The 25,848-nt window shown below is 41.8% G+C and overlaps 1 protein-coding gene across 3 annotated transcripts; it reads left to right on the top strand.

Moving 5' to 3' along the window:
* Positions 1–24,261, top strand: LOC110494695 (protein phosphatase 1H-like). 3 transcript variants are annotated; one of them, XM_036950751.1, is made up of 10 exons: positions 1–530; positions 12,995–13,112; positions 14,286–14,621; positions 14,942–15,054; positions 15,606–15,690; positions 16,403–16,521; positions 16,688–16,751; positions 20,078–20,179; positions 20,481–20,576; positions 22,428–24,261. In XM_036950751.1, the coding sequence occupies exons 1-10, from the start codon at positions 271–273 to the stop codon at positions 22,503–22,505; spliced, it is 1,371 nt and encodes a 456-aa protein (XP_036806646.1). In that variant the 5' UTR covers positions 1–270; the 3' UTR covers positions 22,506–24,261. The 3 variants fall into 3 exon arrangements, with proteins under 3 accessions (XP_036806646.1, XP_036806645.1, XP_036806644.1); XM_036950750.1 differs by having other exon boundaries at positions 20,481–20,627; XM_036950749.1 differs by having other exon boundaries at positions 2–530; positions 20,481–20,632.
* Positions 24,262–25,848: the final 1,587 nt, after the last annotated feature.

Raw genomic sequence — 25,848 nt, 5'->3', positions numbered from 1 at the left:
CACGATTTGGAGTGTGTCCCCCCACAGACAGCAGCATTCACTAAACCCCTGCCTTCTCAGGGATTCCTTGGTTATTTTATGCACTGAGTGTGTAAGGGGTAGGCTATATTTTCAGTGAGGAAAACAGTGTCTGTCAAACGTCACATGAGGCCGGAAACGATCGCTTCCTGAAATGCTGTTTATAGTCATTGGATCATTTTGTTCTTCGCTACGTTAGTATTGGGTTATTAATTAATTTCTGTGTCGGGTTAGGTTATTATTCCCACCGCAATGATAAGTAAAGTAAAAAATGCGATGTCCACGCTGGTGGGAGGAATGATACCCCACGGTCATCACCAGCACCACGGATCCGGGAACGTTCATCACCAGAACTGTCACCAGGACGGTCTGCCTCCACTGTTCCCTTACGGTCGACCCGAGTTTCTGGACCTTACATCGGAGCTTCTTCAATACTCGACAGAACATGCATCTCGACCTGTGCTGACTTTGAAGAGGGACAGCAGGCTTCCCTGGCGGACAGGATACGCAGAGTGAGTGGTTTCTCGACTGGTCATTCATATGCAGTGTTGACAATAAACGCGTTTTAGTGTAGCAGTAGAGAACGCAATTAACGGTGTGTGGCGAATACGGACACGGTGTTGCTATTGCAAATTCACCAAATAGCACACAGCCTTCTGCTGCTGCTGAAACTGATGCTGTAGCAGCCACTGTCTGGTTACTATGAAACAGTGTAACACACAATGAACTGCTACAGATGTTGCAGTTCAATATTTTTGGGGATCTTGTGATTAATAGGATCTCGCAAAATGTAGGATAAACAAAAACGTAGTCTATGATCATTTGTGCACGTCAATAATGATTTATTATAAACCGTTTCTTTCTTAATTGGACAACAAATAATATAAATCATGTGATTTAAAGCTATTGCTGTGTCTTGAAGGATATGGATGGACTGTGTACTACTATACTACTTGAACTTGTCAAAATACGTTTGGTCTCTTTCATAAAGATTCAATAATTCGCATAGTTCAGTTTTTTTTTCACGGTTCTTTTGCTTTAGTTTTGCAATGACTTTGCCAGTACATGGCCAGACGAACCAAATCTTGGGCCTTGGAAAGGGCCTTTGGCATCGGAGAGAAAATGTTACTCTTTTCATCAAATTTCCTGCAATTCTGCACATTACAAGAGTACAAGAAATAGGGAGTTGAAAAATGTATAATTGGTGGAGTACTGTGGATACCTGTAAACCTCCCAGGCCCATGTTGCCCAGGGTGAAGAACATAAATTGTAGAAGAATAATGTTACATTGTATTGTATTACACCCTCTAAATGTTATTTATCCACAGATCCCTTGGCCACAATGTGTTTCATCTTTTGTAGGGCTAGGCGATATGGACAAAATATTTTTCACATTTGTGATGGTATTTGACATTATTTTATGTTTTTGAATAATAAAAGTTCAAAATCGTTTTTATAAGTAGTTCATGACCCCAGGGTGGCAACAGTTAAATTATAAGTGATTTTAGCCATTCTGATTGTTTTATACTGTTCAATCCAACTTCAACCCAAATACATTTTCAGCATTTTCATCAATGTCTGCATTTCCTGCACTTGTTATAATTTCCACACGGTGCCACACAGGGCTGTGTGATGTGGGTAGAAAAAGCTAGGCCTAATTCATTGTTGAACTGTTAAAATCATGGAAATAGAATGATTATTTTAATTCTATAGTTGGAATATAGTGGGCAGCACTTTGAATACAGTGTTGTTTGATGAAAAAGCCAGGGAGGAATTTTTGTGTTGCTCAGTGTTTCCCAGGGGACCCTAATTAGATGTTACATGACATGTTTTCTCTTCATGTAGCTAGCTTGTTTTTGCATTGTCAAGAACCAGCACGTAAGCATTTTGTTGGAAGGTGTATACCCAGGACTCTGAAGTGCTTCCAATTTGGTGGCACATGCGACTTAAAATGTTGCTGTGCGACCACTACTTTTATTTTGGGAGCACCCAAAAAATGATCCAATAAAGAACAAAATGTGTAACAAAAACACTCCTCTCTTCACTGCTCAAGCAAGACAGGCTGATACATTGTTTACCAATCATAACCAATCACAATGCTACAAATGTTCTGTTTTGTATATTACATTTGTTTGTCCAAAACGAATCACCTATGTAAATATGTTTGCAGTTGCACTTTTCAATACAATTATTAAAAGTTATTTGAATTATTTTGTCTTGCCCACTCTCTAGTGATGTATTCTACATCATCAAAGTAACAACTGATTACAATTAAGAATGATAGGACAGTCATTTGCATTAAAAAATAAATAAATGCAATCTGGTGCTCCAAGATTTTGTCTGGTGCTCCTTACTTTTTAAAGTTAGGAGCACCTGTGCTACCAATGAAAAAAGTTAATTTAGAGCCGTGTATACCATGTGTGTCCCATACATACAACTAATAAAACATGAAAACTAGCTAGCGCTAGCTAACATATTCATGCTTCCTCTATAGACCTTTATAATTCATTAAGGTAATGTTAACTGACATATATTATCTCACACAAACAAAACATACAGCATAAGCTCTCCTAAGCCTGTGTTAACCTCAGACCTTATTTTCAGCATTTATCCCCATTAATTTCCCCCCATAGGAATGGCTGAAAAAACCAAAGGTAACTTATTTCCAGCTTTTAGGACTACAAGCTGGCGAGCTCTATTCCTCTCTGATTTAAAATATACCGTTGTACAAACAACATGCTGATCTAGACCTACACCAGCAGAAATACCAGGCTGTATTAGCTAGCTACCTTTGCCCGGACTCTTTGTACATTTAGCTAGCTTGATAGCCAGCTAACTAGTGATTAGCATTTATCGGCCAACACATTTGATTTTAGTCACAACTTACTAAGATAAGACAAACTAGCTGTTTGCAGACAGTTAGATACACAAACTAATAGTGTAATTATAGAACACTTGCGGATTTATATTAAGATGCAAAGTGGAAATCTGCATCGTCGTCACCAACATTTTGTTGCATCTGACCGTGCAGACAGAGTGAATGGCACGGCTTGAGTAACAAGAGGCAAGGCTTGGTGTCGGAAACGCATGGGGAAGCGGCATGCAGGAGAGGGAGAGAGATGACTCAAGTAGCAAACAGAGAGAACTATAAAAACGGTTATTACACGCGCCAGAGTGGCATATCACATTTAACAAACCAAACATTGAAATACCATTATAGAAGGTAAAGTTAAATCCAAAACTGGTCCTTGCATCAATACCGATATATAGTAAAATATGGTTTACTGCCCAGCCCTAATCTGTTGTTGTTAGTAATAGTCATTAAAAAAATGTAAATATAATATTTGTTAATTAAGTACAATAGGTTTTTCAACCACTCCACAAATGTCTTGTTAACAAACTATAGTTTTGGCAAGTCGGTTAGGGCATCTACTTTGTGCATGACACAAGTCATTTTTACAACAATTGTTTACAGACAGATTATTTCACTTATAATTCACTGTATCACAATTCCAGTGGGTCAGAAGTTTACATACACTAATTTGACTGTGCCTTTAAACAGCTTGGAAAATTCCAGAAAATTATGTCATGGCTTTAGAAGCTTCTGATAGGCCAATTGACATCATTTGAGTCAATTGGAGGAGTACCTGTGGATGTATTTCAAGGCCTACCTTCAAACTCAGTGCCTCTTTGCTTGACATCATGGGAAAATCAAAAGAACTCAGCCAAGCCCTCAGAAAATAAATTGTAGACCTCAATAAGTCTGGTTCATCCTTGGGAGCAATTTCCAAATGCCTGAAAGTACCATGTTCATCTATACAAACCACGCAGCCCTCATACCGCTCAGGAAGGAGATGCGTTCTGTCTCCTAGAGATGAACATACTTTGGTGTGAAAAGTGCAAATCAATCCCAGAACAACAGCAAATGACCTTGTGAAGATGCTGGAGGAAACAGGTATAAAAGTCTATATCCACAGTAAAACGGGTCCTATATCGACATAACCTGAGAGGCCGCTCCGCAAGGAAGAAGCCACTGCTCCAAAACCGCCCTAAAAAAGCCAGACTACGGTTTGCAACTGCACATGAGGACATAGATTGTACTTTTTGGAGAAATGTCCTCTGGTCTGATGAAACCAAAATAGAACTGTTTGGCCATAATGACCATCGTTATGTTTGGAGGAAAAATGGGGAGGCTTGCAAGCCGAAGAACACCATCCCAACTGTGAAGCACGGGGTTGGCAGCTTCATGTTGTGGGGGTGCTTTGCTGCAGGAGGGACTGGTGCACTTCCCAACATAGATGGCAAGATGATCAAGCAAAATTATGTGGATATTTTGAAGCAACATCTCATGACATCAGTCAGGAAGTTAAAGCTTGGTTGCAAATTGATCTTCCAAATGGACAATGACCCCAAGCATACTTCCAAAGTTGTGGCAAAATGTCTTAAGGACAACAGAGTCAAGGTATTGGAGTGGCCATCACAAAGCCCTGACCTCAATCCTATAGAAAATGTGTGGGCAGAACTGAAAAAGCGTGTGCGAGCAAGGAGGCCTACAAACCTGACTCAGTTACACCAGCTCTGTCAGGGGGAATGGGCCAAAATTCATCCAACTTATTGTGGGAAGCTTGTAGAATGCTACCCAAAACGTTTGACCCAAGTTAAACAATTTAAAGACAATACTACCAAATACTGATTGAGTGTATGTAAACTTCTGACCCACTGGGAATGTGATGAAAAAAATTAAAGCTGAAATAAATCATCCCTCTACTATTATTCTGACATTTCACATACTTAAAATAAAGTGGTGATCCTAAATGACCTAAGACAGGGAATTTTTATTTTTATTAAATGTCAGGAATTGTGAAAAACTGAGTTTTAATGTATTTGGCTAAGGTAAACTTCTGACTTGAACTGCACATAGATTGGATGTATTATTTCATCAAACTGCAACAGCTAAATTAGTGGCATTAAAAGTGTGTATTTAGTTTGGCACAGCCATTTTAGAATGGAGAAGAATTTAGCTGCTCCCTCTCTACCGATGATCATTACTAAGTCCATATATAACCTCCATGCTGTTTTTTAAAGTGCAGTCCAAATCAATCTAGTCAGGACAGGGTGGAAACAATGAGCACATAGTGAAGATGGACTCTGGACGCTCCAGCTGGTCAAACTTAAAAATGTAAGTTCAGATGTGGTCATTTTGATATCAGAATTTGCATCCAGTCACAACTCTTTTCTGTCCTCTACATTAATGACCTCGTCTTCACTACGGTCAGGACAGCAGACTAAAGAACGGTCTCTTCAGACTGAAAGCACTCTGGCCTCCAGCAACTTTAGACTCCAGAGAGTCCCTCTCCTCCCATCTCCTCCGGCTCCTGACACTTACTATATCTTTGTCTTACTTAGATCCCTTATGGAATGGCACGTAACCATGTCACACAGACTACTGTGGTTTCTGCCTTTGGATTTGATGCATGTTATGCAATTGTTCATGGCCCCTCATTTGAATGCACTTATTGTAAGTCGCTCTGGATAAGAGCGTTTGCTAAATGATAATGTCAATGTAATCTCCTCGTGGCATCAGTTGACAGATCCTTCACTGATTCACTGAGTGAGGCTGAGATAAATGTTAAACAGCACGACTGTGGCCAGTGTGCTGATGTTCATCATTGCAGTACAGTTGATTATATTGTTAAATTGTGACACCTATGGCAAACCAGACAACTACCAATGCTTTTCCAGCCTTGGAAATGTTTGGAGCCATTATATTGCATACTGTGTCAATATTTTCACATTGGGTGCATACCCAGAGTGCATTCACACACAACACTTCCTCAAAGCAGTTGCCTCACAGTATAAACAATTAGCAAACAACAGATCTGTGATCTGTCTGTGAAAGCTTTTAGGTGGGAACAGAGAGTCACAGTAAGGCTTACTGTACAGGAATTCAAAGGACGTCTCTAGCTTTTTTCAAAGTTGGCATGCTGGAGCTCAGAAGCCTTTTGAATTACTCATACAGTAGCAATCCATCTCAGTGAGCTTGGCATCAATTATCTGTAACCCGGAACTACCTTCCATTACATTCCACTTTAAAAGCCTCCAGTCAAATTATATTAGAAGCTGTCACGCCCTGACCTTAGAGCTTTTAATGTCTCTATTTTGGTTTGGTCAGGGTGTGATTTGGGTGGGCATTCTATGTTCCTTTTTCTATGTTTTTGTATTTCTTTGTTTTGGCCGGGTATGGTTCTCAATCAGGGACAACTGTCTATCGTTGTCTCTGATTGGGAACCATACTTAGGTAGCTTTTCCCACAGGGTTTTTGTGGGTAGTTAATTTCTGTTTAGTGTTTGCACCGTACAGGACTGTTTTGGTTATGCTCTTGTTTATTTTTGTTATCGTGTTCAGTTTTAATAAAGAAAGCATGAACACTTACCACTCTGCGCTTTGGTCCAATGATTCCTCATCTTGCGACGACGAATATCGTTACAGAAGCACAATTTACAAACCGCCCAACAAGTCTGTGAACACTGCCTAAAACAAAAAGGCTGTGAACACTGCCTAAACCAAATAGTCTGTGAACACTGCCTAAAACAAATAGGCTGTGAACACTACCTAAACAAGACCTCAAAGTCTAAATGTTTGTGTGTTTACTTTTCAGATGTTTCTACCTGTAAACTACTTTTGAAAGTTCAATCGTTATATATACTGAACAAAAATATAAATGCAACATGTAAAATGTTGGTCTCATGTTTTATTAGCTGAAATAAATAATCCCAGAAATGTTCCATACTCACAAAGCTTATTTCTCTCAAATTCTGTGCATGAACATCTTTACGTCCCTGTATGTGAGCATTTAAACTTTCCCAATATAATCCATTAGTGTTACATATCAAGATGCTGATTAAATATCATGATCATTACTCAGGTTTACCTTGTGCTGGGGACAATTTAAAATGTGCTGTTTTGTCACACAACACAATGCCACAGATGGCTCAAGTTTTGAGGGAGCGTGCAATTGGCATGCTGACTGCAGGAATGTCCACCAGAGCTGTTGCCAGAGAATGTAATGTTAATTTCTCTACCATAAGCTGCCTCCAACGTCGTATTAGAGAATAAGACAGTGCTTCACAACCACAGAAACCGTGTAACCACGCCAGCCCAGGCCCTCCACATTCGGCTATGCCCACCCCTGACTGCGCCCCTGCCCAGTCATGTAAAATACATAGATTAGGGCCTAATGAATTTATTTAAATTGACTGATTTCCTTATTTGAATTGTAACTCAGTAACATCTTTGAAATTGTTTCATGTTGCATGCATGTTTTTGTTCAGTATATAATTATAGAACCTTGTAAGTACAAGGTTTTGACTATTCTATTACCATATTTCCCCTCAATATATTTTGTACCACCCTCCTTATCTCATTCTCAGTGTAATAGAGCGAACAGTTTACCACCTCCAAATGTAATATCAGATCAACTATCACGTGTTCATAAGATAATACATTAACTTGAATAAACTGTTTTACTACTATATTTTCTTCTGAGAACTTGAATAGTTTGAGAAGTTTGGAGGCCATTGTCATGCAGGTCCTCCTACACTACAACAACTCACTGCATGCTTGAGGAACTGTGACAGGAAACCACAGGCACCTCAGGCAGGAAGAGATCATCTTGACTTCTGGTGATAAACTTGTATGGCTTTCTTAGAAAACTGATTATGAATTAAGTTAGAATCAGAGTTATTTTGACCACCAAGTTCACTTTGTTAATGAAATGTGACTCTTTCTCATTTTTGTCATGAGATGAAGTCAAACATGAGGCAGTGCAATGGTTAATAACCTCTCCCTCAATGTAACAAAATGAAGGAGCTGATCTTGAACTTCAGGAAGTAGCAGAGAGAGCATTCTCCCATCCACATCAACAGGGCCGCCCGCAGTGGAGCTGGTGAAAAGCTTTAAGTTCCTCAGCATGCACATCACTGACGACCTAAAATGGTCCATTCACACAGCCAGTGTGGTGAAGAAGGCGCAACTGTGCCTCTTCAGCCTCAGGAGGCTGAAGATATTTGGCTTGGCCCCTAAGACCCACACAAACTTCTACAGATGCACAATTGAGAGTATCCTGTCGGGCTGTATCACCGCCTAGTACAGAAATTGCAATGTCCACAGCCGCAGGGCTCTCCAGAGGGTGGCGCGGTCTGCCCAACGCATCACCGGGGCACACTGCCTGCCCTCCAGTACCCGGTGTCACAGGTAGGCTAAGAAGATCATCAAGGACATCAGCCACCCAAGCCATGACCTGTTCACCACACTACCATATAGAAGGAGTAGACAGTGCAGTTTTATCAAAGCTTGGACCGAGAGACTGAAAAACAGCTTCTATCTCCAGGCCATTTGACTGTTAAATAGTCACCATTAGTTGGCTTCTGCCCAGTACCCTGCCCTTAACTTCAGTCACTGTTACTAGCATGCTACCACCCGTACTCAACCCTGCTGCACCTTAGTCAATGTTACTACTTGGCTACCACCTGTACTCAATCCTGCTGCACCTCAGTCACGGTTACTAGCTGGCTACCACCCGTACCAAGCCTGCTGCACCTTAGAGAATGTTACTAGCTGGCTACCACCCGTACCCAATCATGCTGCACCTTAGTCACTGTTACTAGCTGGCTACCACCCGTACTCAACCCTGCTGCACCTTAGTCACTGTTACTAGCTGGCTACCACCCGTACTCATCCTGCTGCACCTTAGAGACTGTTACTAGCTGGCTACCACCCGTACTCAACCCTGCTGCACCTAAGTCACTGTTACTAGCTGGCTACCACCCGTACCAAGCCTGCTGCACCTTAGAGAATGTTACTACCTGGCTACCACCCGTACCCAATCATGCTGCACCTTAGTCACTGTTACTAGCTGGCTACCACCCGTACTCAACCCTGCTGCACCTTAGTCACTGTTACTAGCTGGCTACCACCCGTACTCATCCTGCTGCACCTTAGAGACTGTTACTAGCTGGCTACCACCCGTACTCAACCCTGCTGCACCTAAGTCACTGTTAATAGCTGGCTACCACCCGTACTCAACCCTGCTGCACCTTAGAGACTGTTACTAGTTGGCTACCACCCGTACTCAACCCTGCTGCACCTTAGAGACTGTTGCCCTATATACATAATCATTGAACACTGGTCACTTTAATGATGTTTATATATACTGTTTTACCCACTTCATATGCATATACTGTATTCTAGTCAAGGATCATCCAATATAACTACTGCTGTACACACCTTTTCTATTCATATACTGTCAATACTGTCTAAAAACACCATCATACACATATATATTTATATTCCGGTTTCGTGTGTATTGTTTTGTATTGTTAGGTATTACTGCACTGTTGGAGCTAGAAACACAAGCATTTTGCCGCACCTGCGTCTAACATCTGCAAATATGTGTGCGCAACCAATAACATTTGATTTGATTTGATTCAATGAATTGTAATCATCATCACTGTGGTTTGTGATGTATGCTAAATTCTCTTGAGAGGATGAATTATACAACAAATTTACAGTATGTCATCATTACTTAGAAAAAAGGAATGAACGATTTTCATCAGCAACAAAATAACTTACCCAACTGATGAGGAAGTTGGTAGAACTGGAGGCTTCCTCTTTTGAAGGTCTCCTACGTGAGTTAGCAAACAGATGTTCTTCTGTTTAACGCAGACAAAGTATTTCAGTCACATGTTTACAATGACTGAAACTGTGCCTTGATGGGAAAATATGTCACAAATTGAGTAGAACGTGATCTTCATTGTTTTGTTTTTGTACATCATGAAGACCAGGGAATGACTGGCTTGCACTTTAATGGACTCACTGAAATTAATGTCTATTTACTCGTAGGCATACAGTACATTCCTTGGTTGCCAGATTAGTTATAATGAAATAGATATTGCATATGTGACATACAAAATAAATCCCATGAATGGTGAGATGTAAAATGTTTGTGAACATTTTGTAAAAGCTGCAAGCTCGAAACAAAGGACTGGACTTTGGCATCCAGCAGGCAAAAAAACCAAGGCCTCTCTAACCCAATGTATGATATTGACAAACCAGTTGCTGTAAACAATTATTTATATAATGCACTAGATGACTGATAGGGGGTGCTGTGTTGAAGCCACCGTGAATATATCGGCACTCCTCCAACATTGTAAAAAATACAGAAATGCATTTATTCATGTAGTTTTTGGCCACATTTACTCTACTACAGACACTTCAGTGCATACTTTATATTATGTGAGCTAAACATAAACATTTAATAAATGTAAAATATTAAAACATCCTTAAAGTATAATTGTTTGAGATCTTTTAAGATTGCTAATGTTACTGTCCCCTCTACAACAAAAAAATACTTAAACATTTGAAACATGTAAATGAAATACTGAAGAATTTCATTCATTCCTATGGAGGACTGCTCCCGAGTGGAGCAGCGGTCTAAGGCACTGCATTGCTGGATCCCTGGTTCAAATCCAGGCTGTATCACATCCGGCTGTGATTGGGAGTCACATAGGGCGGTACACAATTGGCCCAGGTTTGTCTGGGTTTGGCCGGGGTCAGGTCGCCATTGTAAATAAGAATTTGTTCTTAACTGACTTGCCTAGTTAAATAAAAGTGTCTATGTCTGACTGGTGACTTCAAAGCCTCTCAATGTCCAATACGTAGCATCATCAATCCAGGGTTTATATACATCATTGGTTGTAAAACATGGAACAACATGACCTGGCCTCAAAGTTGACATGACCCCGATGACTTGTAATTCATGTCCCTGTCATCAGGACTAATGCTCCCCTGGCCACTACTCTACGGTGCCAGCTTACTGATTACAAACTGGATGGCTTTTTATAATCATGATTTGGGCAGCCATTGCTGTTTCTACCTCATATTAGAACACTGATATCAGAACATCAAACCAAAAAAGGATAATTTCCCTCTACCTGTTTCCCTCTACCTGCATTTATTTTGCCAAATTTGACATAGCCCTTTTGCCACCTTTATATAGCAAGACATTTGCTTAAAGGTGTACTATGCAAAAATCAATCTGCCATTTCCTGATTGCTAAAATTCTAATAATTTGCATAATTTCAGTTTGTGACAAAACAAGCAAGTATATTTTCCATAACCAAAAATATTGGAGTTTCAGCTGTTGAAACCTAGTGTACAAAACCGAAAGTAAAAGACGCAAAAACTAAACTTAAGAACAGGAAGCATAGAAATAGCGCACATAGAACAGATTTACCGCTTCTTAGACTTGCTTTCAATGAGAATGGCAGAGCTATAACACACATTTCTATGTGAATTTGGTCAGGTCACCCAAAAAGTGACATATTTCAGCTTTAAGAATTATTTCTGAAGGATATGATGTATAGGCTTAACTAAGCTTTTAAAGTTATAACTTGTTTAGTGCAAGACCATTGTGAAAAGGTGAAAGTCAGTATCTTGACTCTGCCCACCATCATCATGATCTAGACAGGTGGCTAATGTACATGATGGACCAGCTTGTAAACCTGTTGGTTAGATATCACCCATCCTCTCAGGTGATGAAATATCTCTCCTCTGTATGACTGGGGTAAGGGCACAGCTGTATAAACGACTCTCTCTTTCTTCACACTACTCCTAGTCCATCATTATTAATAATTTGGTGGGTGCTTCTATTTATTTTACCTTTATTTAACCAGGAAAGTCAGTTAAGAACAAATTCTTATTTTCAATGACGGCCTAGGAACAGTGGGTGAACTGCCTGTTCAGGGGCAAAATGAGAGATTTGTACCTTGTCAGCTCAGGGGTTTGAACTTGCAACCTTCCGGTTACTAGTCCAACACTCTAACCACTAGGCTACCCTGCCGCCCCTTATATTTGTCCTATTTCACAGATGTACAAATGTGTATTGGATATGTGTTTTTTTGTGTAATCTAACTCTCCCTGAGACACCCACTGAGAGTGGAGTCACGACCAGGATCTGCCATTATCAATGGCGACCATCGACAGAGTTTTCACCTTGTCGGCTCAGGGATTTGAACTAGCGACCTTTCAGTTACTGGCCCAATGGTCTATCTGCTAGGCCACCTCTGTAATAGTTAGGGACACTTTAAGGATTATGCTCCAATTTGTGCAATACATTTTCACAATACCATCCGGCTAAATCCCATGGTTCTAAATACCGCTAATTGAATCTGAAAAGGCTATAAAAGTGGCTTGACCCTGTTGGATCCTCGCACCGAAGTGGCAGAGAATCATCATTTCTCAGCTTTAACGGTACAACAGGGGTGAAACCTTTTGGCAGCCCCTCTCCTGAATCACAAAGCCCTAAGGATAATGGCTTTGTAATGTAATGCATGACTTCATTCCATTTCAGTGTCCTGAAAAGTGTAAACATTGCAGTGATCTGAGGTGAAGGGAGAGAGCTGGAAACTGTCCTCTGTGGCCAAATATTCTTAAAGGGGCTATACTGTATCTGATACATGTGAATGGATAGTATGATATTAACTATGGTAGTAGTATACAAGTATGAGTTAAAAAACACTCCACCTCTGCTCAGACTACTGCAGTGTCTACTCCCACATACTGCAAGCACAGTCACATGCCCACTGAGCCCCATTCCGCTGAGATGGTCAGAATATGAAGTCATGCTGCACAAAGCCATTATCGTTAAGCAGCATAGGACAGTAATGAAAACACTTAATCCCAGTCCTACAGCACTATCTGTTCCACTTTATGTTTTTACATAAATCATAACATTACTATCTCACCATGACAAATGCCACCATGCCACGCTGATAGGCTCTCATTAGTGATTTATCTGAGATGCACCTTGGTTGGGTGATTTGCCTATCCAGCTCCTGAACCAATGAGACGTGTATGTATTTTCTCATGGATTTATAATATCCCCATACCTTCTTTACCACCATCCCACCCTCCCCAGGACCATCAATGCTGGGAAGAGCATGCTAAATGAGGACCAAGCGTCCTGTGAGCTGCTCTACTTGAAGAAGCTGAGCGACAAAAAACAGAGCAACTCCACGCTGCTGAATGACAATGGGGTGAGACTACCTGAAGTCATAGAATGTTGAGCATTAGTTCTAGTAATTCTGATTATATTAGTAGACGGCCCATAAACTAGGCCTACAGCACTACAATAGGAGAGTAGGCCAAGCATGCACGCATCCTGGTCAAATGTCTGCATTCTATGTACTACTGCCTCTATAGTGAAGGTTGGACCCTTGGTGACATACTACAGCAAGGTTCACCCAGGTCTCTCTCTAAAACAAACATGTCTGTTTAAATGTCTCCAGTCCAAACTTTGAAGAACCAGACGGCATTGGGTGGCTGGGGATTCGTTTTTTTTCCTGGCAAAGCAAAGACAATCTCCTTAAGACTGACCGATGTATGCTGCTGTATTTAGAAACAGCTTTGTGTGGGTCCGTAGAGCAGCTAACCGCCCCTAGCACACAAAGCCAAAAACCCACTCACTAAGAGATGGCTCCATAATCTCTCAAATGTATTTACACAGCAGAGTGTATAGCAGTCGATGCAGTTCTGTTCAAAGGGTTGTGTCATGTCGGGTCAATCGCTCCCGTCCTTCTGCTGGCCTCCCAACCCCCTCCTCTATTCTCCTTGTTCCCCCTCTGTCCCTCCCATTAATTAATTACATAATTGCTTCGTGTGCCCCTCCTCCTCTAGTCCAGTAAGAGGTTAACAGAGTTCCATGCTGCTGTCCATTCTGTGCACTGGGCTCTTAGATATGTCCTAACCGTCTGAACATACACTACTACACTATACTTAACACTATTACTTCTTGGCATAGGAGCAAAAGAAGATGGTGAGAAGTAAGATTCACTGGTTTGGTGGAAATCTAGTTAGTGGGATTTACCGGCATAAAGAAATCCTGTGGAAGGGAATATAATCAAGTGGGATATTCACTGTCACTGCTGTCATTGTGAACATATTTACTATGATGTGGTGTCATGAAGTTAGAATTATTCCCATCCATTTTCTGACAGAAATGTCCACACTGGAAATCCTTTAGGCATTCACTGAGCTTGTAATTCTCATTGAGTTAAAATCTTGCAAGAGACTTGTTAGAGAGACCCATGTGGCCAATGTTATTTTTTCAGGCTATTTATCTCCTTTCTTACTGTCAGACTAATTGTATTGATATATATAAATGCATGTTTGATATGATTTGATCTTTATTTGACTTAAACATTTTCCAGGATGGGACAGGAATCCCTCTGCAGTATTGGGGCATGTTTGACGGCCACGCCGGCTCAGGGTGTGCCATCATGGCGTCCAAACTCCTCCATCGCCTTATCAGAGACAGACTGGAGGACATTGCCCACCTGCTGGAGAACCCCTCTGCGGCGCTCCCTATCTGCCTGGCCAATAATGGCAGCCCCTACCAGGGGGCGGTGAAGAAGGGGGCGAATGCCACCCAGGACCCAGAGAAACCTGACGCCATCTCTGATCCCTCCATCCGCTTCCACATGGAGAAGGCTGTCAGTCTGGAGAGTCTGATCATGGGTGTCATAGAAAACGCCTTCAAACAGATGGTAAGACACAGGTGTACGCTCACAGCATATCACCCTACTTTGTGAAATAGCGCTCTACTAGTCTCGCGAGACCATTCTTCCAAATCTCCTCTCAGCGAAGCCTGGGCATCTGAGGCTAGCGTTTTACCACATTAGAGACGGGATACAGTAGCTAGTGAGCAAAATGGGTTTCACAGAATTCACTGATTATTTATCTTTTGGTAGTCGTTATCTCTCAAGTGAAGTATAACCTCTTTAATGCAATAAGTGCTACTGACTTCATTCTGCAAGCCATTGAATGAATGACCTTTAGTTTTCTGTTCCTGTTCTGTTGATTACAGGATGAACTGATAGAGAAAGAGAAGATGTCCTATACCATCTCTGGTGGTTGTTGTGCCTTGGCTGCCATTCATTTGATGGGGAAGCTCTACGTTGCCAATGCAGGAGACAGCAGGTAGGTCAACAGATCAAACTGATAGCAGCAGGATGCGTAATGGCTAATGACTGATGTATTACAGGCCTGCTTGTTGTACACATTCAACTCAATGTATTTGATTTCAGTCACTCAATGCAGAGTTGAATGTTTGAAAGTTTAAAGGAAGTGATAACATGATGCCCATAGCCATTGATTCGAAGAGGTTTCCTTTGGTCATGCTCATAATAATGTCACACAGCAGTTTTTTCGACCTCTGTTGGCCACTCTTTGTACTGCAACACCATTCATCGTGAACCGTAAGCTCCTGGTAGAACTTGCCCATAGGCACAGATCTAGGATCAGTATACTGTTTGTCAATCTTAGTCTAAACCGACCTTAGATCAGTGTCTAGGGGCAATAATCATCCAGTAACATCCCTGGACTTCATGCTGTGTCATCCCTCTTAACACCACATTATCTGTCTTGAGGGTCCTCCTAATATGGGGTCACATTATGGTGTCTATCATTGTCCCTCCCACAGAAATAGAATCATGATTCATTCTACTTTGGTTCTTCCTCTGTCTCTACAGAGCCATCATCATCCGTAACGGTGAGGTCATCCCCATGTCCAACGAGTTCACGCCAGAGTCTGAGAGGCAGCGCCTGCAGTATCTGGTGAGGACGGGATTAATACATGTATTTATTTATTACTTATTTAAAAGGGAGATTCACTCATGAATTAAAGTTTGTCAGTGAGTCTGAGAAACTTTGATTTTAAAGTGAAATGTCCCTTTAACCATGTGAGTCCCATCACCACGGGATATGAATCTCTTTTCCAACGGTGCCCTGGACAAAAAGGAAGATGCAGGGGAAAGGGAGGGTGATGTTATTTAATGTCTGATTCAAACTGCTTCTTTACTAATTTATTGTCGGCTTGGTGGGTGGCTGGCTGTGTGGGAGAGAGGTGGAATCTTCAGGGAGAATGAATGGTAGAGAGATGAATGGTACTGTGTGTTGATTGTGCATCACAGCTATATATAGTTCCACCCTCACTTGTCTTACTGCCATGACACTTCCTTGACGATATGTTTATCCGGGTTGGGGTATATTCCATTTAAAATCCAGACAATTCTGGAAGTAAACTGAAATTCCAATTTCAACTCCAATTCTCTTCATCGCTATCCAATGTGGAAAATGTGGAATTGGAATTTGGTTGACTTTCTGAATTGACTGGAATTTACCACAACTCTGATGATTATTGCTCTATTCACATCTTAAAAATATATTAAATCAATGAGCCATTTTGTCACAAGACAAGTCAATTTGACATGACAGTTTGTCATGTAAAGTTTTGTCACTGTTTTCTCTGCTCTGTGTGTCCCTGCAGGGCTTCCTGAGACCGGAGCTGCTTGGGAACGAATTCACGCCCATGGAGTTCCCTCGCAGGATCCAGTACAGGGAGCTGGGCAGGAAGATGCTCTTCAGGGACCACACAATGAACGGCTGGTAAATGACAGCTGTGGTCGAACATGTGTGTTACTTTTCAGGCCATTGTATTTTTTATGATTAGGGCCAGGAGTTTTTACAGACCACATAACCTGACCAGGAAAATAATCTACTTGTTGAAAGAATAGAATCGCTAATCCCTAACCCGTAATCCTATTTGTTGCAGGGCTTACAAAACCATCGTAGAAGACGACCTCAAGTTCCCACTCATATATGGAGAGGGCAAAAAGGTGAAACTGGGTACTGGGTACTGGTGGACATCAGATGTATGGTGCTGTAAGGTCTACCATGGGTAGGTTTACATTAGGTATATGGTGCTGTAAGGTCTACCATGGGTAGGTTTACATTAGATATATGGTGCTGTAAGGTCTACCATGGGTAGGAGACAGTAGATATATGGTGCTGTAAGGTCTACCATGGGTAGGAGACAGTAGGTATATGGTGCTGTAAGGTCTACCATGGGTAGGTTTACATTAGATATATGGTGCTGTAAGGTCTACCATGGGTAGGTTTACATTAGATATGTGGTGCTGTAAGGTCTACCATGGGTAGGTTTACATTAGATATATGGTGCTGTAAGGTCTACCATGGGTAGGTTTACATTAGATATATGGTGCTGTAAGGTCTACCATGGGTAGGTTTACATTAGATATATGGTGCTGTAAGGTCTACCATGGGTAGGAGACAGTAGGTATATGGTGCTGTAAGGTCTACCATGGGTAGGTTTACATTAGATATATGGTGCTGTAAGGTCTACCATGGGTAGGAGACAGTAGGTATATGGTGCTGTAAGGTCTACCATGGGTAGGTTTACATTAGATATATGGTGCTGTAAGGTCTACCATGGGTAGGAGACAGTAGGTATATGGTGCTGTAAGGTCTACCATGGGTAGGTTTACATTAGATATATGGTGCTGTAAGGTCTACCATGGGTAGGTTTACATTAGATATATGGTGCTGTAAGGTCTACCATGGGTAGGTTTACATTAGATATGTGGTGCTGTAAGGTCTACCATGGGTAGGTTTACATTAGATATATGGTGCTGTAAGGTCTACCATGGGTAGGTTTACATTAGATATATGGTGCTGTAAGGTCTACCATGGGTAGGAGACAGTAGATATATGGTGCTGTAAGGTCTACCATGGGTAGGAGACAGTAGATATATGGTGCTGTAAGGTCTACCATGGGTAGGAGACAGTAGATATATGGTGCTGTAAGGTCTACCATGGGTAGGAGACAGTAGATATATGGTGCTGTAAGGTCTACCATGGGTAGGTTTACATTAGATATATGGTGCTGTAAGGTCTACCATGGGTAGGTTTACATTAGATATGTGGTGCTGTAAGGTCTACCATGGGTAGGAGACAGTAGATATATGGTGCTGTAAGGTCTACCATGGGTAGGAGACAGTAGATATATGGTGCTGTAAGGTCTACCATGGGTAGGAGACAGTAGATATATGGTGCTGTAAGGTCTACCATGGGTAGGAGACAGTAGATATATGGTGCTGTAAGGTCTACCATGGGTAGGAGACAGTAGGTATATGGTGCTGTAAGGTCTACCATGGGTAGGAGACAGTAGGTATATGGTGCTGTAAGGTCTACCATGGGTAGGAGACAGTAGGTATATGGTGCTGTAAGGTCTACCATGGGTAGGAGACAGTAGGTATATGGTGCTGTAAGGTCTACCATGGGTAGGTTTACATTAGATATATGGTGCTGTAAGGTCTACCATGGGTAGGTTTACATTAGATATATGGTGCTGTAAGGTCTACCATGGGTAGGAGACAGTAGATATATGGTGCTGTAAGGTCTACCATGGGTAGGAGACAGTAGATATATGGTGCTGTAAGGTCTACCATGGGTAGGAGACAGTAGGTATATGGTGCTGTAAGGTCTACCATGGGTAGGTTTACATTAGATATATGGTGCTGTAAGGTCTACCATGGGTAGGAGACAGTATATATATGGTGCTGTAAGGTCTACCATGGGTAGGAGACAGTAGGTATATGGTGCTGTAAGGTCTACCATGGGTAGGAGACAGTAGGTATATGGTGCTGTAAGGTCTACCATGGGTAGGTTTACATTAGATATATGGTGCTGTAAGGTCTACCATGGGTAGGTTTACATTAGATATATGGTGCTGTAAGGTCTACCATGGGTAGGAGACAGTAGGTATATGGTGCTGTAAGGTCTACCATGGGTAGGTTTACATTAGATATATGGTGCTGTAAGGTCTACCATGGGTAGGAGACAGTAGGTATATGGTGCTGTAAGGTCTACCATGGGTAGGTTTACATTAGATATATGGTGCTGTAAGGTCTACCATGGGTAGGTTTACATTAGATATATGGTGCTGTAAGGTCTACCATGGGTAGGTTTACATTAGATATATGGTGCTGTAAGGTCTACCATGGGTAGGAGACAGTAGATATATGGTGCTGTAAGGTCTACCATGGGTAGGAGACAGTAGGTATATGGTGCTGTAAGGTCTACCATGGGTAGGAGACAGTAGGTATATGGTGCTGTAAGGTCTACCATGGGTAGGTTTACATTAGATATATGGTGCTGTAAGGTCTACCATGGGTAGGAGACAGTAGGTATATGGTGCTGTAAGGTCTACCATGGGTAGGTTTACATTAGGCATATGGTGCTGTAAGGTCTACCATGGGTAGGAGACAGTAGGTATATGGTGCTGTAAGGTCTACCATGGGTAGGTTTACATTAGATATATGGTGCTGTAAGGTCTACCATGGGTAGGTTTACATTAGATATATGGTGCTGTAAGGTCTACCATGGGTAGGAGACAGTAGGTATATGGTGCTGTAAGGTCCACCTTACTGTAGGTAGAGCCACATTATTTTTCCTGACCAAGTCATGGGACATTGGATTGGCTGTACATTAAAGTATAGCTGGGTCTTCAAACACATGTAGAGTTGCGGTTATCCTCCCGCCCTCGTCATGTTTCCCTGAAAGGAATAATGCTTAGCTGCTTAGCTTAATTGTCCCCCACGATGAAATCGGGGAGGGAACTGTGAATCTGTCTCCGTTCGTTCGTATGTTCGTCACACACGATGTCTCAGACAGCAATGGTCCAATTTTGACTAAACTTGGGTGAATGATGCGTCTTGCCATAAAGATCTGGCATTTACAAAATTACACAGATTGGCCCAAGGCGGGAGCTACAGTAATTAACTGAAGTACTGAAATGTGTTAGTCACACGTGACATCTAATTTGGCCCAAGGGGGGCGGCATCATTCGTAGGGGACGACATGTTTACTGTTGCCTTGTTTACGCTGCAGGACAGTTCACCTGCAGGACAGACATAGCAAGATATAATTTTTAGTTGTTCATTCCACTGTATGTGTGGGAGGATTTCATGGTTGTTACTGAACTCTCCCAGTCTTTAGCTGTGTGGTTAAAGATAAATGCTCCTGAGTCACTAATCCTTCATAAGTGGATTTTTCTCAAATTTAAGCATATCCACAGGCACTAACCCACATTATTCACAGTGTGTGTGTGTGTGTGTGTGTGTGTGTGTGTGTGTGTTTGTAGGCCCGTGTCATGGCCACCATTGGGGTAACACGTGGCCTAGGGGATCATGACCTGAAGGTGTACAACTCCAACATCAAGCCCTTTCTCTCCTGCTGCCCAGAGGTGAATAAGAGATGGTATGCTGTTTGTGTCTAGGACCATTTATCTCCCACCGTCTGCAAGATCAAGACTTGTCTAGGAGCATCCTAGTGTGTTCCAAATCTTGGCCCACATCTAATGACCTAAGTTTACTTTATTTTGGCTCATCAATCTATGTATTGTCCAGTATTTTATTTATTATCCTGAAAAGCAAAGATATCTGATCCAAATTCATTGATAGATGGGAAGCCTCTATGATTTATCCTATTATTACAGCCGTGTTTAACACTCGACCTGCACTCCTTCCCTCCCGTTTCTCCTCCAGGTGATAGTGTACGACATGTCTGAGTACGAGCACAGCCCTGACGACGTGCTGGTGATGGGTACAGATGGGCTGTGGGACGTGACCACGGACAGGGAGGTAGCAGACACAGTTTCAGGCTTCCTGTCCTGCTGCGAGCCCACTGATCCTGTGAGGTGCTGTAATCTCTAGTCTGTAATCTACGCAATATTAGACCTTTGATTAATTATTGAATTCATTAACAAGATGAGGTCTAAGGGTATTCCATAGCGACTGCGTTCGAGATAAGTATCGGGTCAAAGACTGTACCTGCTAGCAGCATGTGTCTCACGTTCGAAGCTACATCCGTAATCGGTAAACAGTTCTGATTGAAGGATCGCTGTTTGCGTCGCCGAGCAGTGAACAATAAACTATTCAATCCAGTTTGTAGATGCTGTCCCCTCTCCAAATCAAAATATAATATGAATGCCAATGTTTTCCTTTCTCTTTGCCCGCACACCTGTCTGTGGTTCACACCTGTCTGCGGTTCACACCTGTCTGCGGTTCACACCTGTCTGCGGTTCACACCTGTCTGCGGTTCATAACTGTCTGTGGTTCATACCTGTCTGTGGTTCATAGCTGTCTGTGGTTCATAGCTGTCTGTGGTTCACACCCATCTGTGGTTCACACCCATCTGTGGTTCACACCCGTCTGTGGTTCACACCCGTCTGTGGTTCACAACCGTCTGTGGTTCATACCTATCTGTGGTTCATACCTGTCTGTGGTTCACACCTGTCTGTGGTTCATAGCTGTCTGTGATTCACACCTGTCTGTTGTCAGCTAATGAGTCCCTAAAAACGGACAGGTGCTGCCCCAGGCGAGTAGTAAAGGACACACACAAAGCTTGGACAAAACATTGCTGCATTGCATTTGTAAGATAAATATTAATATCCTTGCAATGTACTTCACTTTTGAGAGGCAGAACTATGCACTGATTCAGAGATGTCTGAAGGACCACAGGGATGCCAGGCAAGAACAGAGCCAATGAATGGCTCTGAATGAATGGCCAATTCAATTAAGAATATGCCACAGCTGTAGGCCTATAGAGGCCAGCTAAAACCTGAAAATGAGTACATATCTGGACTAGGTCAACATAAGATTGGATGGGCCACATTCAGAAACTAACCAAACACAGAGACACATATAACAACATGCTTGGTACTCAGAACTATGAGTGCTACAATAAATAGCTTGATGTAAATATGGCAATGCCTTATTTATGAACTATAATCTAATAAACTATTGCGGTAGTGCGAAACGATACCAGGACATGTGGTCATATGGGTAAGAGCCATGCGTGAAGTTCAGCAGTAGCATAACTATGTAAGCACAGTCAACATTGTATGAATAATACTCACTACTCAAACTACGACTAGGCCGTCTCTACTACTTGCGTTACCGAATGCCCATTTCCCTTCTTATTTTGTAAACTCACCTGAGGCAGAGAATGGCTGGTTGCCTTGTCATGGAAGGATGTGAATCATACTATTACAGTTGCTACCAATTAAAACGGTGTAGATATCACAAGGGGTTGGTGGCACCTTAATTGAGGAGGACTGGCTCGTGGTAATAGGTGGAATGGTATAAACACACATGGTTTCCAGGTGTTTGATGCCATTCCATTGGCTTCGTTCCAGACATTATTATGAGCCCTCCACTGGTAAATATTGAATAATCAGGTAGCCTTGAAAAAAAACGACTGAATATTGGTTAGTAAAGGAGGAGTATTTAAACGATATCTCCACTAGAGGCCAGTATCTAGCCTGTACAAATGACTATGGTACTTTTGAAATGGCAATACCTTTTTGACAAACACCTTCACATAACACATAGTTGGGATGCATTGCAAATTCAATTCATGAACATTAAAAAAATACTAATTTCAAACAAATTGCACTTTTCGATGTTTTGACCCCAACTCTTCTCATCCAGATACACGCTGGCTGCCCAGGACCTGTTGATGCGGTCGCGAGGGGTCCTGAAAGAGAGGGGCTGGCGGTTACCCAATGAGAGGCTGGGTTCAGGAGACGACATCACTTGTTATGTGATCCCCTTGGCGGGACCGGCGGGGCCTGCGGGACCGGAGGGGCCCGAGACAGAGACAGAGACATGACAGGCCCTGTCCCACCACCCCGCCAGGAGAGGACTAGTTCCCTAGGACCGACCAGTGTCACTCCGTCCCCCCTACCCTAATCTGGGGGAGGGGGAAAGAAAACACCTCTCTTGTAGGGAAGCCTCAGGTTGGAGAGCCGGCGCTAACACATGTTGACCGGCCCATTCCCCTGGCTTCTACAACAACACACTCACCCACCGGGTTCTCCTTATTGTTTATATTTGGTACTCCTGTAACCGGTGTTCAATAACATTACCCGACTGACACATGTCCATGTCTGAAACCTGCTCTTTATGATCGCTACTTAACCAGACATCTGCCCCTGTAGTTTCACATTTGAATCTCTCTAATTGAATGGCTGATCATTTCATCAGGGTTGGTTTGGCCATCATCTTATAGCAGTGCTTGGTTCGCCCTTCTGAGTAAAATCTCCTTATTAGCTTATGTGATTTATGTCATGCTAAATTGGTAAAATAATCACATTTATGGCTTGTGTAGAGCACAGTATGACAGGTGGAGGTAGATGGCCATGCATATTGTTTAACGCAGATAGCGTGACTCTGGTAGCAGTTGAGGGACTAGCCTCAAGTAGGAATGACGCCACTTCTCAGAAGGCATTGGAGCTCTGTGAGAAAATATCTATGTAAGCCCCATGTCAAAGGTCGGGAGATGCGTCTGAAACATGGATGGGGATGAGGAAGACACAGAGAATGAAGAGGGGAAAGTCTGTGACCCGTCCCGTGCCAGTGTTTCAATGTCCAATGTCAAAGCAGCAGTGAATGATTATGAAGATGTGAAACCTGAAGCACTTTAAGACAATCTGTTTGTTTAGTGGTTATGAATTCAATGGCTTTTCTTAAATGATGTATGTTTAGAGATATCTTTTTGTTTCTTATTGTTAGTGTTGTCACCAAGAAAGTAGATTGTATTTTTTTGTTTCAGAAAGGACTAAGCTGGAATGAGATGTTCGTGACATTAGTCTGTTGTAATGTAATTCTATCCAACTCAAATATCAGAGTCTTTTGGCATATAGGCGCAATGTCGTTTTGAATTTGAATGAAACAAAGCTTTCTTTCCTCTCAAAGTGATCCTATATAATGTATCGGTTTGAGTATTTTATCCCAGATTTAAAAGATCCACACTTTTATGCTCCAATTAAATCATGCAATGGATGAGAAATCTTCTATATTTTCTGGAGTGACAACTTGTAGTAGAGAACCTGTTTGTCGGTATGTGATCAATTTCACTTGACTGCCTTACTAACACTCGAGGGACATTGTGAGCCAGGGCCTGTATGTTAATATGTTAACTCATTCATATCAAATACTTTATTTCACTCATGTTAAAAGTTTAGAAGAAAAATGTATGCCCTCAAATGTCTTACTTCTCTCTGTAGCCACTAGGTACGTTATCCAGAGCTTTTGAGAACTTTGGTTAAAAACGGTATCATACATGATTGCTTTATTTATAATAAAGAGATACTTTATTCTCGATCCTTTAATACCAAAATAAGAAGTACACTATGTTCCTTACCCATTTCCCCATATCCTTTGAACATACTCCCAGTAATTGTGAACCGTATGTTGAACTAATAAGTTGGTAAATTATGGAATAATGCCTAAAGCAGTTAGATAATGTCCATTCAGTCCAGGAATAAACCCTGAATATTTCAGAAATGTGTGCAATCCATTACAATTGTACAGAGATCTCTGGCCTCTAAATCTGGAAAGGGAAGGTAAAGGAAAACCATTTTGACTTATTAAATGACTAGGTCACTAGTTTATGTTCATTTTGATGGGTTGCTAATTATAATCATTACTTAGATGTTTAATCCAGATGACAAAAATAAGGAATATTTTGTAGTACTGTAACTATAGGCTATGGAAAATTAAATGACTACCATAAATACAAATCTTGCAACACAGTAAGCCACATATAGAATATATTTTATAGGGCAATAATAGCTCTGAGGATGCTGTTAAATAAGAACTGTTTAGGTTACCATTTTATCCACACCCTACTAGTGTATCAAATCAAATTATTTACAAAGCCCTTTTTACATCAGCAGATGTCACAAAGTGCTTATACAGAAACCCAGCCAAAAACCCCAAACAGCAAGCAATGCAGATGTAGAATCACGGTAGCTAGGAACTCCCTAGAAAGGAAGTGTACTTCATTGGCTTGATGATCAGTGAGGTCCCCTCCATTTCCACAGTAAAAAAATGACATCAATGGTAGAGATCGTTTTGCATGGCCCGGTGCCCCGGGTGAGCGGAGTTTGCACATTTTAGTCCATTTCATTGGCCCTTATGTGAAATATCCACCCAACCCAGGGTACCGTAAAATGCAAAACGAACTCCACCATTGACATTATTTTTGACCGTGGAAAGGGAGCGGACCTCACCGATTCCAACGGCTGCACCTCGTCTGGCCTGTTTCTTAGAACCCTCTAGGCTAGTAATTCAGTGGTTCTCAAACCTCTCCTCACTCGGGGACCCCTAGACATTTCACTGTTTTGTTGTAGCTCTGAACTAACTCACCTGATTCACCTATTCAAGGCCTTGATGATTAGTTTAATCAGATGTGCTCTCTCTGGAATAGATCAAATATCTGGAACGGCTGGGGATCCCTGAGGAGAGGTTTAAGAAACAATGGACTAATTTACCGAATACTGCAGAAAGGATGGCACGATTCAGAGGGAATGAAGACAAGACAGGAGTCAAATCTGAACATTAACCAGAAAAGGTTCATTATGTTGAAATATCTTCAAGTGTTACAGTTTCTGGTGTGGACTAGGATTGTCCATTTGGAAATAAGTGAACAGGTTACTTTGCGTCGGGTGGAAAAGTAGGTGGTGGATTGTGACCATAGCAGGGGCATCAGTTCGGTATGGCAGGGTAGCTGAAGGCCAGAAATGTTAAAGTCTAATCATTCCAATCCCGGCTGTTGGCTGTTTAGTTTATTGGTTGGCTTGCTTTAGTACAATCGTTTAGAGCGCAGATGGCAGCCTGCGCACCTTTCTCTCAGAACAGATACAGTTCTTTGCTGGTCAGCTGTTTAGCCAATGCAGAGATTGCTTTAGATTCTCAATTGCTTAGACAATTCCTGGAACAAGTCACAATTTTCTCAAATCTTCACACACAATTTTAAAAACCTCACACCCAATGGTACAAACATCTAACTTCTGGGTCCCAATTCAAACTTTGCCCTCAGACACACACAAGCTGTCAAACACACAGA

This window comes from Oncorhynchus mykiss, chromosome 17, assembly GCF_013265735.2.
Source record: "Oncorhynchus mykiss isolate Arlee chromosome 17, USDA_OmykA_1.1, whole genome shotgun sequence".
Taxonomy (NCBI): domain Eukaryota; kingdom Metazoa; phylum Chordata; class Actinopteri; order Salmoniformes; family Salmonidae; genus Oncorhynchus; species Oncorhynchus mykiss.
Note: the sequence above shows the minus strand (reverse complement) of the source record. Positions and strands in the feature narration are given on the sequence as shown.